The 15,452-nt window shown below is 64.2% G+C and overlaps 5 protein-coding genes across 5 annotated transcripts; 3 read left to right on the top strand and 2 right to left on the bottom strand.

Moving 5' to 3' along the window:
- Window positions 1-397: 397 nt before the first annotated feature.
- EMIHUDRAFT_363433 (SPFH domain-containing protein) lies at window positions 398-4,322 on the bottom strand. The gene is made up of 9 exons (XM_005786919.1): window positions 4,304-4,322; window positions 4,184-4,232; window positions 3,761-3,880; window positions 3,413-3,487; window positions 2,422-2,484; window positions 1,535-1,945; window positions 1,151-1,180; window positions 902-998; window positions 398-759 (listed from the first exon to the last, which is right to left on the bottom strand). The coding sequence occupies exons 2-9, from the start codon at window positions 4,214-4,216 to the stop codon at window positions 668-670; spliced, it is 921 nt and encodes a 306-aa protein (XP_005786976.1). The 5' UTR covers window positions 4,217-4,232; window positions 4,304-4,322; the 3' UTR covers window positions 398-667.
- A 460-nt stretch (window positions 4,323-4,782) lies between these two features.
- On the top strand, window positions 4,783-6,321 carry EMIHUDRAFT_228523 (hypothetical protein; the record flags this gene model as incomplete). Its single annotated transcript, XM_005786918.1, has 4 exons — window positions 4,783-4,971; window positions 5,114-5,659; window positions 5,875-5,969; window positions 6,177-6,321. 4 exons carry the CDS (start codon window positions 4,783-4,785, stop codon window positions 6,319-6,321), a joined length of 975 nt encoding a protein of 324 aa, XP_005786975.1.
- Window positions 6,322-7,348: 1,027 nt separating this feature from the next.
- EMIHUDRAFT_441246 (hypothetical protein) lies at window positions 7,349-8,110 on the top strand. The gene has a single exon (XM_005786917.1). It carries the CDS (start codon window positions 7,368-7,370, stop codon window positions 7,893-7,895), a length of 528 nt encoding a protein of 175 aa, XP_005786974.1. The 5' UTR covers window positions 7,349-7,367; the 3' UTR covers window positions 7,896-8,110.
- A 1,997-nt stretch (window positions 8,111-10,107) lies between these two features.
- Window positions 10,108-12,796, top strand: EMIHUDRAFT_111237 (hypothetical protein; the record flags this gene model as incomplete). Its single annotated transcript, XM_005786916.1, has 7 exons — window positions 10,108-10,347; window positions 10,659-10,737; window positions 10,849-10,956; window positions 11,042-12,339; window positions 12,414-12,531; window positions 12,610-12,638; window positions 12,743-12,796. 7 exons carry the CDS (start codon window positions 10,108-10,110, stop codon window positions 12,794-12,796), a joined length of 1,926 nt encoding a protein of 641 aa, XP_005786973.1.
- Window positions 12,797-13,456: 660 nt separating this feature from the next.
- Window positions 13,457-15,250, bottom strand: EMIHUDRAFT_228520 (hypothetical protein; the record flags this gene model as incomplete). The annotated part of the gene is made up of 3 exons (XM_005786915.1): window positions 13,457-13,789; window positions 13,910-14,066; window positions 14,136-15,250. 3 exons carry the CDS (start codon window positions 15,248-15,250, stop codon window positions 13,457-13,459), a joined length of 1,605 nt encoding a protein of 534 aa, XP_005786972.1.
- Between the last annotated feature and the right edge of the window lie 202 nt (window positions 15,251-15,452).

Below are 15,452 nucleotides of genomic sequence, written 5' to 3'. Positions count from 1 at the left end.
CCACTCTTTTACCAGTAAATGGCCATCACTTGTGCACAAGTGACTGAGGGCCAGTGAGGGCGAGCCCATCGCTGTGACAGCTGTGGCAGCCGCACAGTAGGCTGTGTCAGCTGTGCAGAGTGTGTGAGCAGCAGAGGAGCTGCTCTCCAGGCTTCAGGCGCAAAGAGATGCATGCCACCGAAGGCGCTGTCGAGTTCGCCGAGAGCGGCGCAGGTTGGAGGTGTGTCACCGTCACCGACGAGCGCGTTGGACTTTTCACTCCGGACGGCGACACGCACACGAGCTGCGGCCGTGTCGCCGTCATAGTGGCGAGGCGCGGGACCGTCTGTGGCGAAGTGGGTCGCGTCCTCCGATTTCCGTCAACTCAGCATCCACACCCCTCCTACGAAGTAGAGGTAGTGCTACTGGCAACGAAAGAAAAAACGACGTCTCTTCTCGGAAACGACGAAGCCGCCCAGCACATACAGAGGAACCAGGAAGGTACTAGGTACAAGAGAGACGCAACGGGTGTTTGCCACCGCGCACCGGGGGTCGGAGGAACAAAACCAGTGCAGCTATCCGTCTCTGCCATGCGAACCGCCATTCCGAAGGGGGGCGCTCGCTATGTACAACACGTCCGCGACGCGACCGGCATCGCCGCCCCCGCAAGTTAGGGCCTTTCCCCTGCCTAGTGGCGTTGCGCCTGCGCAAAGCTTGGCGCGGCGGGGAGGGAGGACATGAAGCCGCCCTGGATGGCCTGGGTGAGGTCCTGCAGCGCACCTGCTCGAGAGGTGTTGGAGCGGGGTGTTGGGGAGAAGGTGGTGGGGGAAAAGGCGGTGGGGGGGGGAAGGCGGTGGGGGAGGGGAAGGCGGTGGGGGGAGAGAGAAGGTGGCGGGGGAAGAGGCGAGGGGGGAGAGCGCGCCGGGGGAGTGGTTCATGAAGACGGCGTTGGAGCGCGAGTTGCCGCCGACGTCCTTCATCATGTCGAAGTACTGCGTGACGAGCAGCAAATCCATCACCTAGGGGCAACAGGGAAGACTCGCGCGCAAAGAACGAAGCCGCGCGCTGCGGGACGAGCAGCACGCCGATCACCTAGAAACAAAAAAGAAAGCCTGTGGCGAGGAAGGAAAGACGGGCGGCCCACTGCGTGGTGTAGCAGCGGGTTCGTCGCCTGCTTCGAGTCCACGCCCGCCACGTCCGCCTGGGGGGGGGGGGTAGGGGGGGGTAAGGAGGGGGGGGGAAAGGGGGGGAAAGGGGGGGAAAGGGGGGGAAAGGGGGGAAAAGGGGGGGTAAGGGGGGGTAAGGGGGGGAAAGGGGGGGGTAAGGGGGGGGTAGCCTTGAAGCAGTTGACCGAGGGTTAGGGTTAGGGTTAGGATTAGGGTTAGGGTTAGGGTTCCGACCTTGAAGCAGTTGACCGAGTCATATCTCCCATATCTCCCCATATCTCCCCATATCTCCCCATATCTCCCCATATCGCCGCCTTGAAGCAGTTGACCGAGTCATATCTCCCCATATCTCCCCATATCTCCCCATATCTCCCCATATCTCCCCACGCCTTGAAGCAGTTGACCGAGTCGCGCAGTCCCGACACAATCGCCTGCCGCTGCCGCGCGATGCCCTGGCCCTGCATGAACTTGGCCTCCGCGTCCGCCTTGGCCTGGATCTCTGTGCGCGCCGCCTCCGCCTCCGCCTCCTTGATCGAGCGGATCTTGATCGCCTCGCCCTCGTCGACCGCGGCTTGGCGGAGCCGCTTCGCCTTGTTGATCTCGTTCATCGCGCGCTTGACCTCCAGGTTCGGCTCGATGTCGGTGACGGGCGTGGCGAGGATGGAGTAGCCGAAGCGGCCCATCGTCTCGCCCAACATTTCCTTAATGGATGCGGCGATCTCCTCCTTCTCGAGGAAGACGTTGTCCAGGTCGATCTTGGGCACCGACGACCGAACGACGTCGAGCACGTAAGACTCGATCTGCCGGCCGCGAGGGGGGGGAGGTGAGAGGACAGGCTCCGCAGTTGCCGCCGGGATAATCCGCGTCACCACGAACGGTAAGGCGTGCGCGGGAAATAGAAGGCGCGGGCGGGTTGCTGTGGCACGCGATTACTGCCGGCCCGGGCGCTGCCGGCCGCAGGGGCCGGTGAAAACGCGTGCGTGTGTGTGTGTGGGGGGGGGGGGGGGGGGGGGGGGGGGGGTCAACCACGGGCCGGCCCCCGCTTCGGCAGCGGGGGGGGGGGGGGTTGAAAAAGAAGCCGGCGGTCGTGGGGAGAGCGCAGCCAGGCAGAGGAAGGCGCAGAGGGCCGCTGGCCTCAGCAAAGCTAGAGGGCGGCTGGAAGCCTGCCCAGCGAAGCTCCGGTGGCTTGCGAGCGGAAGCGCCGAAACGGCGGAAGCGGCGGCGGCGGCGGCGGCGGCGATATGGGGAGATATGGGGAGATATGGGGAGATCGAGCCTGCGCGCGGGGGTTGGTGAGCTTGTACATCGCGTCTTGGATGGACTGGCTGTCGCCGTTGACCTGGTGCGAATCGTCAGATGTTCAGAGCGGCGGTGCCCCGGAGGGGGGGGGGGGGGGGAGCGTCCGCCATCGCCGGCGCTGCTTGCAGTGTCGTGGCGATGACGCTGCCTGCTGCTGCGGTTGCTGCTGCTGCTGCTGCTGCTGCTGCTGCTGCTGCTGCTGCTGCTGCTGCTGCTGCTGCTGCTGCTGCTCCTCCGCGCCCCTCCCCGCAAGGCGCGCGACACATACCTGGTAGAGATCTCCCATATCTCCCCAGATCTCCCCACACCTGGTACTGGACGGCGACCTTGATGCCATATCTCCCATATCTCCCCAGATCTCCCCACACCTGGTACTGGACGGCGACCTTGATGCCATATCTCCCATATCTCCCCATATCTCCCCACACCTGGTACTGGACGGCGACCTTGATGCCATATCTCCCATATCTCCCCAGATCTCCCCACACCTGGTACTGGACGGCGACCTTGATGCCATATCTCCCATATCTCCCCAGATCTCCCCACACCTGGTACTGGACGGCGACCTTGATGCCATATCTCCCATATCTCCCCAGATCTCCCCACACCTGGTACTGGACGGCGACCTTGATGCCATATCTCCCATATCTCCCCAGATCTCCCCACACCTGGTACTGGACGGCGACCTTGATGCCATATCTCCCATATCTCCCCAGATCTCCCCACACCTGGTACTGGACGGCGACCTTGATGCCATATCTCCCATATCTCCCCAGATCTCCCCACACCTGGTACTGGACGGCGACCTTGATGCCATATCTCCCATATCTCCCCAGATCTCCCCACACCTGGTACTGGACGGCGAACTTGATGCCATATCTCCCATATCTCCCCAGATCTCCCCACACCTGGTACTGGACGGCGACCTTGATGCCATATCTCCCATATCTCCCCAGATCTCCCCACACCTGGTACTGGACGGCGACCTTGATCCCGACAAAGACGTTGTCCTTGGTCTTCGTATCGGCGTTGATCTCGAGCATCTGGGGAGAGATGGCGAGAGATGGGAGGTATGGGGGAGATGTGGGGAGATGTGGGGAGATGTGGGCAGATATCCCGCATCTGGGTGCAGGCGCGGGGGCGGCGGTGGCTAGTAAGGGCGCAGTGAGGGCAGCAGCAGAGGGCAGAGGGGCGGAGGGCAGAGCGGCGGGGGGCAGAGAGGCGGGAGTGGAAAGGAGACGGCGGCGAGGGAGAGACAAAGGAGCAGGGCGTGTGGCGCTGCTATGGCGCAGCCAGCGGTGGCGAGACTCTCGCGCCTGGATGCGGGTGGAGATGGACCCCTTGACAAACTGGCAGAGGCAAGGGAGCACGCAGGAGAAGCCCGCGTCGAGGACGTCTTCGAACTTGCCGCAGCGCTCGACGACCTTGCGCTCGTCCTGCGCGGCGGGGAGACGGCGGGGCGGTCACACGCGTCGACAGCCGCGCCCGAGCGGCGGCGCCCTCTCGCGCGGAAAAGACGGAAGTGTGCCGGGCGCAGAGAGCGGGCGAGGGGAGAGGAGCTGCTTCGAAGAGAGGCGGCGGTGAGAGCGAGCGGCGTGCCGCCGTGGTTCGCGCCAATGGCCGGCGGTCACCGCGCATGGCGCGGGTGCGGGTCTGGTGGAAAGAGACCCAGCGGCGAAACTGCCGGCATTCTAGAATCGTTTCTGAAGCGGCGCGGCGGCAATGGGGAGAGAGCGGACCTGGGAGGTGATGACGCAGCCGCAGGCTTCCATCGCTGAAGTCGAGAGTCTACAGTGGTCCAAAATCAGGTGACACACGTGGGCGGCGGCCCCGAGGCTTTTGGGGCGGCCACAAGGAGCCGGCTTGATCAGAAGTGTCCGGACAAGCGCTGCCTCGAGCGAGGCTGATTTGTTTTCCCCGGGGAGGGTACCCATTCGCGACCTAACGCTGCTTCAGAAGTCCGCGGACAGCGCTGCATCGAGCGAACCCTTTCTTTATTTTTGAGAGCGCCTTCGTTGTTAGGAAGCCACCGGATGTAAGTGGGGCGGGTTTGCTGCTGCGGGGTCCCCCGCTGTGCGCTGTCGCCCGGGACAAGCGCTGCCAGGCAGACATTTGTTTAATTTTTTGAGAGTACTCTCTCTCGGCTTGATTGATTGATGGGAAGGCGAAACACAGTCCGACCAACGACTGGCTAACATCGTTTAACCATTCGGTGTCGCTCCTCATCGACTCTTGAACCTCGACAACCCCCGCACTCCCCACAAACTTTCAACCAACAAGGAAGCCGCGCCGTATCTCCCCCACAACGGCCTCCCGTCTGCGGCGCTGCGCCACACACATGTACCACCCCGACGACCTGCCGCTCCGCGCCACCCTCGAGCGGCGCGACTCGGACCTGCAGCTCTCGCCTCGCACCGGCACCTCCAGGATCAGCAGTCTCCTCGCGTCGCCAATCCGCTCCATTGGCAAGCAGCCGCCGGGCAGCCGCCTGCGGCAGCCGGCAACTCGGACGCTGGCGGTGCTGCTGGTGTGCGCCGGAGCTGCCGCCGCCTATGTCGTCCGTCCGCACCGGCTCTTTATGAGCTCCCCATGCCTAAAGGCGTGCGGCCTGCGTTTTTTGCGGTGCGTTTGTGCACGGCACAGCCTGACCTGACTGGCCCTTCGCGCAGGTCGAGGCTCGCAAGCCGGGGCTCCGGTTCTGGGACCTGTGCGATCAGTACCTGAGGCTGCCTCTCGACACGCCAAAGAGCCAGCGCTGCTCTGCATGGCGGGTGCCCAAGCTATACCACGCCGTCGGCAAGGACGCGAGCCCGCCTCCTGCCGTGGTGGGCAATGCGGCGAGGAATCCCGACTTCCAGCTGCGCTATCTCGGCGACGAGGCGGCGGCGGAGTATGTAAAGGCGCGGTGCGGCGAGGCGGCCCATGCGGCGTACCAGTGCTTTGTCGCGCCGGCGTACCGGGCAGACCTCTTCCGGTACTGCGCGCTGCATGCGGACGGTGGGGTGTACCTGGACACCGACATCATGCTCGCGGTCAGCATCCCGGAGGCCGTGGACATGTGCGACGGTGCCACTCTCGGGCACGATATTCCTCAGCTCCCGCTGCCGCCGCACCGGCTCGGAGACGCGGTTGTGCCCGGCATGCAGATGAAGATCCTCGGCGGCGAGCCGGGGCATCCGCTCTTCAAGTGCATGCTCGACGGCATCATCGGCCATGTCCGCACTCGCTTCTCGTCTCGCTATCCGCTGCAGGCGCGCGGTCCACTAACCTACACCCTATCCATCCACCGCCGTATGCGACTCCCCTGTGCCACCACCCCTCTCCATCCTCACCTTCCGACCGCCACCGACTCGGGCCTTCCTCCTTCGCCGCCTCGCTGCAGCCGGCGTCACCACCCTTCCGTTGCCACCCCTCGTTTCGCCTCCCGTAGGTCACTGGGCCCTCGCTGCTCGCGGACTGCTACCGCCAGACGCTGCTTGGCGATTCGACAGCCGAGAGAGCACGCCGCCGCGGCGCAGTGCCCACGTATCCGCCACTCCAGGCAGAGCCGGCTGACGAGACCGGCTGGCCTGTGGGCTTCTTCGGCCCGTCCGGCCCGGCGGCCGCGGCCGGAGCCTCCGGGCGAGCCAACGCGAGCCTCCACGTCACGTACCGCGAATCACACGGAGCGGCGTGGCCGCACTCGGGCCTGATGGGGGCGAGCGGGCTGCTCGCATTCGAGACGCCGAGCAGGGAGAACTACGCTCCCGGCGACCTAGACGGCGACAAGCGGCGGTCGGAGGAGGTTGCCCTCAAGAAGCTCCACTACCACGAGCTGATGATCAAGGGTGTCTTGTACAGTGACTCGTGCCCTCTCGAGAGGAGGCCCGCGCTCTGAGCCCTTCGTGGAGAGAGAGGAGAGTACATCGATTGAGGACCAAAAAAAAGCGGCCATTTCGCCCGAATCCGCATCGGTGTCGCGCCCCAACGCCAATCTCCGGGTACCGGGAGGTTACGACTTACGTAGTTCTCCTTCTACGGGGTCGGAGCCAAGATGCAAAAGAAGGAGGGCTTCGACCTTCACGCACGTCTTCGCGACGCTGGTCGCGCCTCCGTACCGCGGGAAGCCGCTCCCCATCGCGGAGAGGAAGCCGTCCCGCGTGCGCTCGACCGCTGAGAGGCAGAGCGAGTCGTCAATCAGCCGCAGAGCAGCAACGACCCCTCCCACGTCGCCTCCCCGTGCGCGGCGGCGGCGGGCGCGGCGGCGGGCGCGGCGGCGGGCGCTGGCTGCGGCCGGAGCCTCGGCGTGGACGGCAAGCGGGAGAGGTAGGTCGCGAGGAGCGAGAGGTCAAGGGCCCTTAACGGTCTGTGCGCGCACACTGCGAGAGCGCCCGAGCACGTGTGCTGGGCGCCAGGCCCATACGGCGCTCCAAATCCGCACTTCGCGAGCTTCTACGGGAGTTCACGCGGCCTCTCCGCCTCGTGAGGCACACCCCACACCCACCACGAGTCCTGGGGCCGCGGGCGGACCTTTGGCCGCGGCGTCCGGAGCTTTAGTCGTCGAACATCGGCCGCCAACTAGGCCGTCGAGCGAACGTGTCCGGAGAGGCTCTCGGACGGGTCCGGCAGCGGTGCCATGGACCCAGAAGCTCGCCCCGGCGGAGCACTCACGGCTCGTCCCCCGCCCCTGGCCACCCAGACGTGCCCTTGGACCTGCCGTAGGGGCTCGCATGACTGACCACGTTGGCGCCCGCGACGACGCCCTCCCCGACGACGTCGCATTTATTTATTACAAGATTACCCACCTGTTCATACGTGGTGCTTGTCGGTCATCTCTCTCGGAAAGTGGTGAAAACGACTGCCGAGCCGAGACGCGCTCTCTCGGAAAGTGGTGAAACCGAGTTCGCCTTGTCACGGCCCGAGCTCGCTTTTTCGGTAGAGTCTATGACGACCTGCAGCAGCCTCGCCGCTGATTCACCTCCCGCACCACCAACCGTGCAGCTCGAGTCGGAAGCGTGTTGGCTCACCTCTGCCACGATTGAAGTTTTGCTGCGGCACAACCAAATCTCTAGCATGAGCGTCGAGGCGATGGTTGCCGCCGTCGACTCAGCCTACCGCAAGCTCCCGCACGCCTTTGGCCAGATGACGCCTCAGCGGATCATGGGCTTGCCCGTGGCCCAAGCCGTGCCCATATCGCTAAGGACGCACATCCCGCTCTCCGCTGCGCCCCTGCTACAGACCACCAAGGCAATGCCGCCGCCACCGTCCCCGCCGCTCTCGCCTCCGATGTCTGTCCCCACCGCGGCGGCGTCGCGCTCGCCGTTTAAGCGCAGGCGCACCAGCCCGTCGGACGACGACCTGACCCCGCTCACGGCAGAGGAGCGGTACCGTGCGCGGCTGCTCCTGGCTGAGAAGGAGGGCCGACTGCCCAAGTACGTCGTTGCCCGCATCTTGGGCGGCGCGGGGGCGTGAGCCATCGCGGTCGCTCCCCGACCACGGCGCCCCCCGCCCTCGGGCTGAGTCGCATGCATGAGTCACTTGCTTTTGACAGTAGTCGGGCTCGATTAGATCGGGACACAGTACCGTCGGCAACTCGGCATCTGACTCACTGGCCCAGTGTGTGTGCACGGCGCAGAGCGCACATACTATGTACTTTTTATGTACAACAACGACTATGGACAAGATACAACGGTCCCTAAATCTCATCTCTCGTCTCCGCGCTCAGACTAGCGCTCAGACCTCTCACGGCCCGAAAAAGCCCGCCACGCGGATAAATAAATAAAAACGGACACACCTCTGTTTTGTGAGATGGGTAAACCTAAACGCGGAGAGTTCTTGACCGTGTGTTTTATTCTTACGGTTCCACGGAACGGTGTGAGATTCTCCGGTTTCGCCCCTCCAATCGAATGTCCAAAGGGTCGTGCGCGCGGGCGGTTCTTACCGGTTTCGTTCAGCCAATAAAATGCGTGTTGATCAAGGACAAGGTCATGACAGTAGCGGCCAGTGCAGGGGACACCACTCATGCGATCATGGTACCATGTTGGGCTAGAGCAGGTTTGCCTCTCGCGGTGTGGGTGCGTTGGGCTAGAGCAGGTTTGCCTCTCGCACCCCGTCTGTTTTTCCTTTCCTTTTTTCTCGACAACACCCTCTCTTTTCCTCTCTATTTTCGGAAAAACTCCGTGGAAATCCTATCGTCAAATTTTGGGCGCTGAGCCGAGTCTGAGGCTGGTTTGGGCCCAAAATCAGCCAAATTTTAGGCCAAATCGGCAAAATGCCGGGAATTTTGCGCGGAGAACCCGTGTATACCTGGAACTAGGTAGGTAGGTAGAAAGGTGAAGAACAGCCAGGCTCGGACTGGACACCAACGCGGTATGGGTGGACGCGAGACAGATGATGACGACACGCACGAACGACACACAGACACAAACAAGCTCACAAGACACCCAGCCAGCTGGCTGCCACACACCCTGAGTTGGCGTATACATAACTCAGGGCCACATTCTTCCTGTCGCCCCCCCCAGCACTCCAAGGTGCCAAGAGAAACAAACAAGGGCACAACAAACAACAGACGACAGGAAGCAACGTGCGAGGCTCGAGCAGGCTTGCTCGTCCTCTAGCAATCTCCGCCGACCGCGAGGCCGGACTAGACCGTGTGTGGGGTCATGTGAGGTGTCTCTGGTCACTCTCCTCAGGGGCTAGCCGCCAGCGGCCAGCCCTATCTCGCACTCACTGGCGGTGACAATTCTATGGGTGAGGGTACGCGAGCAGAGGTGCGTGAGCCGATTCTCGATCGCACGCCCTTGGCATATAACTTGGCTTGGCGTGCAACCTCAGCGCGCCCGCTTACCCTGCGACCGCCTGGGTATTTGGAGCACTTGGAGTGCAGTCATTAGCCTCACATCCAGGGCCGGGGAGCTAAGGAGCGCACCCAGCGGGCCGGATGATCGGGATCGGGTTGCGGGCAAGAGAGCCCTAGCCCCGGGGGTGCGCGTTCGCAGGGCCATAACACGGGTCTCCGAGGGATAGTACCGCGCTCCGGGTTTCCCCTAGCAGCAGAACGCACCCTCTACTCGGAGCTAGTAATGCGTATTTTGTCGATTTCCTCAATTTTGCCTCAGATTTTGCCCCAGACCAGCTCTCAGACTCAGGGAAACTCGCGAGTTTCCAGAATGGAGCACCAAACACCCTCTGTTTTCCCTGGAAATTTCCGGAAACGCAAAGTGCTGGGGACCCTCTGTTTTCCTTTTTGTTTTCCGGAAAACCTGCTCTAGCCCAAATGGCGAAATGGGTGGACGCGGGACAGATGATGAACAACGTTTGGTATTGCTAAAAATCTCTCTCAGATGATGAGAGGATGATGACGCACACACACACACACACACACACACACACACACACACACACACGCACGAGCAATCGAGCAACACACAGACACAAACAAGCTCACAGGACACACAGCCAGCGTGGCTGCCACACACCCTGAGTTGGCGTACACATAACTCTGTCGATTGGAGAAAAAGAGAAATTTAAAACTGAAAAAGAGAAAACGCGGAGCGTGTTGCGAGCACCCTTTGAGCCCGCCCTCTCTGCTGCCCCGCCCTCCCTGCCGCCGCGCCGGTTTCACCCTCCACACCCCGGGGGACGCCTCTAAAGCTGCCGCCGCCGCCTGCCACCACCTGGTCGCATGTCAAAGCGCCGCTCCTCACGCGCTGTCGAGGCTGCTGGAGCGCCCTCCAAGCAGCGCCGCGGCGAACCGCTGATCTGCCTGGTCTGCGGCCTCTACGCAGACGGCAAGGTGGCAGTCGCCTGCAGCCTCCTCAAAGAGCTGAAGGCGGCGTCCGTGCTCGTTGGCGATCTGGCGGCAAAGCGGGCCGTTTCAAAGAAGGCTGGCGGCGCTTTCGAGGTTGCCGAGTACGCGGCGGAGGTGCCGCATCTGCCTGACGGGAGCATTGTCATCGTTGCGCACGATTTCGCGCAGCCATCGCGGGTGGCGGCGGCGGTGGAGGCGTCCGGCTCGTCGTCTCCCAAGCTGCTGTGTGTGATCGACACGCGCAGCTTCCTCGACGAGTGGGAGAGCGTGGAAGCATTGCCGCCGCGGCTTCGGGAGGCGACCGCTCACACCGCACACCACGCACATACTCACGCGCAGCACCATCTCGCCCGCCCAGCTTCCCCCTCCGGTGCACCCCTGCACAGAGACGGATGTCCGGCACCACCTCTTGGATTCACCACCAGGCTGCAAAGACGGACCTCCGCGCGCACCTTCGAGACAAGAAGCGCTGCGAGGTGCTGGCGGAGTGCGTGGAGAGCGCCGGTGAGGCACCACTCCTCGCGTGGAGAGACACGCCTCTTTCTTCCCCGTCTTCCCCACGCTCACGCCGCGCACAACGGCTGACGCGGGTCCGTGGGCTCGCTCCCCTCTCAGACGTGATTGCGCTGAGCCACGCGGAGGCTGCAGACGCGGACGAGCTCGAGATGCTCGAGGCGATGCTGCGCGCGCTCAACCCGTCGGCCGCCGTCGTGCGGCACAGCGGTCGTGGCGAGGGCCATGGCGAGGGCGGCGGAGGCGTGGGACCCGTTCGCCGCCCAACAATACCAAGGTCATGGCATGACAATAGGCGGGGGTCTGGTGGAGCGCCTCGCAACATCGGCATCAGAGGGCCGGGCGCCGGCGGAGCGGGGCGGGTGCTGGGCGGCACTGGTCGCGGCTCGCGGGGTGGCGGGGGAGGAGGGGGAGGGCGCGGAGGGTGGAGGCGAGGAGGAGGAGGAGGAGGAGGAGGAGGAGGAGGAGGAGGACGGCAGCGAGGGCGAGAGCGAGGAGGAGGAGCGAGAGGAGGGCAGCGAGGAGGATGGCGACAGCACAGGCAGCGAGGGCGGAGAGGGGGGCAGCGAGGAGGAGGGCAGCGAGGAGTGGGTGCCACCGGCGATGAGCCGCTTCACCTTTTTCGCGAGGCGGCCTTTCCACCCCGGCCGACTCCACAAGCTGCTCAAGCGCGGCCGGCTCGACGGCGTGGTCCGCTCGTGCGGCATCATCTGGGTGGCGACGCATCCCGAGGATGCAATCTCGTGGAGCCAGGTGGGGAATGCGCTGGACCTGTCACCGGGCGAGCCGTGGTTGCACGCGACGCTGCCCGTGGACCAGTGGCCCGCTGCCGTGCCAGCCTGGGCAAGCGCCGCCGAGCACGGCGACCGGAGGATTGAGCTCGGGATGGTTGGGATGGACGCAGACGAGGAGGCCGTGCTCGCGGAGCTGCGCCGCGCGCTCGTGACGAGGGCGGAGTTTGAGCTGGGGGCGGAGGCGTGGCAGGAGTGGGAGGACAAGGTCTCCCCTTCCTCAGCGGCGCAGCGCAAGCAGCGGGACGACTCGACTTCGGACGACGACCAGTCGGCGGAGGATGACCAGTCGGCGGAGGACGACCAGTCGGCGGACGACGACGTTGCGCCGGCCGTGGACCCGAAGCTTCTCGCGGTGACCGCGGCGCCGCCCTCCGCAGCGCCGACGGACAAGATCGTCGTCGTCGGCAGCGCCGCCGGCCTCGCCCGAATCAAGGACGAGGCGGTACAGCTGGCCGTGTGGCGGCGCAGGTCCGTCCCGAAGTTCGTCTCGACGCTCTCGGACCCGACCATCGCTCCCTCGGGCTTGCCGCGCTTCGAGGGGGTCGTGGCGGCGAGCGGCGCGGCCGACGCGGTGCGGGCAGAGCTGCGCGCGCAGAGGAAGCTCACCCTCCTCCCTGGAGAGGTGGAGGAGCTCGCGCGAGACGTCGGCACGCTTGTGCGCACCTTTGCTCAGCTCACGCAGTCGCAGGACGTCTTTGTCAAGCTCGAGCGCCTCGACGACAACGGGTGCGAGTTCTGGCACCAGGACTCCGTCTCGTACCGTCTTCTGACAACCTACCGCGGCCCTTGCACGGAGTGGGTGCGCTCGGACTGTTGCCCTCCAAGACGGGTGCTGCTGTGGACAGCTGTCTCACAACCTGGAGCTCTGAACAGGTGCACCCGGACCTCTCCGAGGCGACGCTGCGCCGCCGGCGCGCAGACTCGGCGCAGGCGCAGTCCCTCTGCCACCACGACGTCGCTCTCTTCAAGGGGCGTGGCGAGACCACCCTGGGTGATTGCTTTCTCCTCACCTCTTCGTTCCCTTCTCTCGCGACTTGTCGAGCCTCCCTGGCCCCTCTCTTGCGCTTAGGCGGCAAGCTCCTCGACCACCCCGGCATCGTGCACCGATCGCCCCACATCGCGGGGAGCGGGGCGTGTGCACTTGCGCGGTGCTCGTCCTCCGCCAGGTGAGCAGTCGCTTCATTCACGGGTGCTGTGATCAGGTGCACCGCGTGGTGCTCGTGCTCGACATTCCGCGGCCGGCCCACTTTGAGTAGGAGACTCAGCTGGCCTGCAGGCGCTACTCGCCACGCAAGTAGGAGGCTGGCCTGCAGCGTGAATCGGCGCTACTGAGTAGAGGAGGTCAAGTAGCTTTGCGCCGTAACATAGTCAGTACTCTCAAGGTAGGAAAGGTCCGACCCGCAGGCTGCCTTGAAGAGGGCAGTCTGTAGATAGTATCGTCCGAGGTCATCGAATGTGTACAAGTAAAGCTGTATGCGCACAAGAGCACTCTACAGGAACCTACAAGTACTGTACAAGTATCGTGCTTACCCCCCGCGCTCCTGAGCGCAAACACGTCCGGGGCACCCTGTCTGCACTGTCACGTACGGGTCTCTACCCTCTACTCTCCAGACCCCGAGAGAGACAGAGAGAGAGAGAGAGAGCTCTCGCCTCTCTCCGGGACACCGCGCGCCGGGAGGAGCCGGAGCGCGGAGGCGGGAGCGGAGGAGCACAAAAAACGAACACCGAACACGCGACACGCCGCACCGGGATGCGGGAAGCCGCACCGCGCGCGATGGTAAAAGCGCTAAGGCCCAAGCTCGCTCCCATGCTTTGACCGCGCGAGTGCGCCGGCGATCGCGCGAACGAACCCGCAGCCGCGCGCTGTGCAAGCAGACCGCCGCGCACCACATGCATCGGCAACACGGTCCCCTGCATCATAACTGCACTAGGGCGTCGAAGTCTTTGCGAGACACGCACCCGTCGCCATCCTGGTCGAGACTCTGGATCATGTGAGCCAGGAGCAACGTACCGCGCCGCTCGAGGCCCCGGCGCGCCACAAAATTCCTCAGGTCATCCTCCCGGATCACCTTGGATTGATCGCATGCCACGTCGGCGAAGACGTGGGACAGGCGCGATGGCAGCCTCGGCCTCTCCGCCTCTCTGGCATCCTCCCCAGTCGTCGGCTCGCCCTCGTCAGTGGCGGTCGAGCTGGGCCTCTCCAAAGCTTGCTCGCCGAGCAACTCTTTCCAGGCATCCTTCATGCACACCTTGCGGGGTCGAGGGAGGGGCGGTTGGGTGCGAGAGCGCGCGCTTGAGAGGGGAGTGCAGGTGCCACGCGCCTCGATGATGAGCTGCTTGGCGGGTGGACAGGCCTCGAGGTCGGGCACCACAAGAGCGTTGCGCTCGTCACCGCCCGCGCGGACATACGTCATCAGCGGCTCGACGCTGTTCATCCCAGTCAAGAGGTACTGGTAGATCGCCACCATGTAGAGCCGGTCGGGCTCCAGCGGCGCCCCATTGATTTCCGTGAGCTCATGTGTGTCCCTTCGACATCGCGCGTCCTCATCGAGGTGGAGGAAGGTGGGGTTGGGTGTCGGTCGAGAGCGAGTAGACCGGACCGACTCTGCGAGGACCCTTCCGGGCAGAGGCACGAGCGCGAGCTCGCACTCGAAGGCGAGCTCGGAGAAGAGGTCGCCGAGCGTGAAGGGTGCGGCCTGGTAATCCGCTTTGCCGCGCACGGCGCCCGCCTGCAGCACCACCAGCTCGACGCCATCGCGGCGCAGGCCGCGCTTGATGAGAGAGAGGAGGTGCGTCGCGAGCCGTGACTCCTCGAAGCGCACTAGCTTTGACGAGTAGCGCGTAACAGCGGGCTCAGGCACGGCGAAGAGCGGCACCGACATCATCCTGTCGAGTGAAGCCGCCTGCGTCGAGACCCATGCCAGCACCTCCCCGTCCGGCTCAAACGCAGCGGCCGGCAGGAGCTCCACGCGCGTGTGCATCTCGCCCCCGAGATCCCACCAGATGTCGACGACCCCAATCCGTTCTGCGTCCTGCCCCACCTTGACCACAGTGGACCGGCCGACCGTCTCGACAAAGATGTCGTGCTCATGGCCGCCCAGGATGATCGGAGTCAGCGCCGCGAGTTGTGGGTCCTCCTCCGCGAGGCTCTCGGCCGAAGCGCGGTCGTGAGGGACAAGCTGATGAGTCATCGGTACGAACAACGCTGCAGAGGCTGCCCTCTCCCCGAGCGAGGCTAGCGCCTGCTGCCAGGTCTGCCGAAAGGCGGACGCATCGATCGGGCTGACGTTTGGCCGAGATGAGGGCCGATAGCAGGAGAGATCATTGGTCGCGTAGCCTCCAAAGACTGCGGTGCGCGCCCCCACGCTAACGGTGGCGAATGTGGGCAAGTCTACCAGCTCTGGGCCGTCGATGTTTGAGTTCAAGCACGTGGTGCTGTGGATGCCCCCAATCTTGCCCGCAAGCGCCGCAGCTCCGATATCGAACTCGTGGTTTCCGAGGCAGACATAGTCAATTTTTGCTCTGATCAGCGCCTCCGACATGACCTTGCCGCCGTCCAGCGCGGTGAAGGTGCATGGACTTAGGAAGTCTCCATTGAGGTGCGTCGTCACCACCGCACCAATCGACTCCGCCCCGGAGCGTGCAGAGGCTAACGCCGTTGCCAGGCGCGGATAGTTGTCGAGGATGTAGATGTCGTTGACGGTGATCATGCGCAGGAACGGCCCGTCTGCAGCGTCTGGCCGAGGAGGCAGAGCCCGCCGTGCCATGGTGGCCGCGCTATCGCTCGACGCGTTCGTGTCCACCGTTGAAGGAAAGGTCAGCAGTTGCGCGTTCGTCTCCACGGCTAGGTCGCAATGCCCGCAGCGGACGCACGTTTGCGAAAAGAATTTTACAACGAGCGCCCTCAGCTCC

Source organism: Emiliania huxleyi (genome assembly GCF_000372725.1).
Source record: "Emiliania huxleyi CCMP1516 chromosome Unknown EMIHUscaffold_148, whole genome shotgun sequence".
NCBI lineage: Eukaryota > Haptophyta > Isochrysidales > Noelaerhabdaceae > Emiliania > Emiliania huxleyi.
Note: the sequence above shows the minus strand (reverse complement) of the source record. Positions and strands in the feature narration are given on the sequence as shown.

Excerpts from the sequence above, each read along its gene's own strand:
- EMIHUDRAFT_441246 (XM_005786917.1), top strand. The coding sequence starts at position 7,368 with ATGACGACCTGCAGCAGCCTCGCCGCTGATTCACCTCCCGCACCACCA.
- EMIHUDRAFT_363433 (XM_005786919.1), bottom strand. The coding sequence starts at position 4,216 with ATGGAAGCCTGCGGCTGCGTCATCACCTCCCAG. Across the intron at positions 3,488-3,760 it reads CCATCTCCACCCGCATCCAG|ATGCTCGAGATCAACGCCGA; the intron begins GCGCGAGAGTCT and ends ATCTCTCCCCAG. Across the intron at positions 999-1,150 it reads CGGGCGTGGACTCGAAGCAG|GTGATGGATTTGCTGCTCGT; the intron begins GCGACGAACCCG and ends TGTTGCCCCTAG.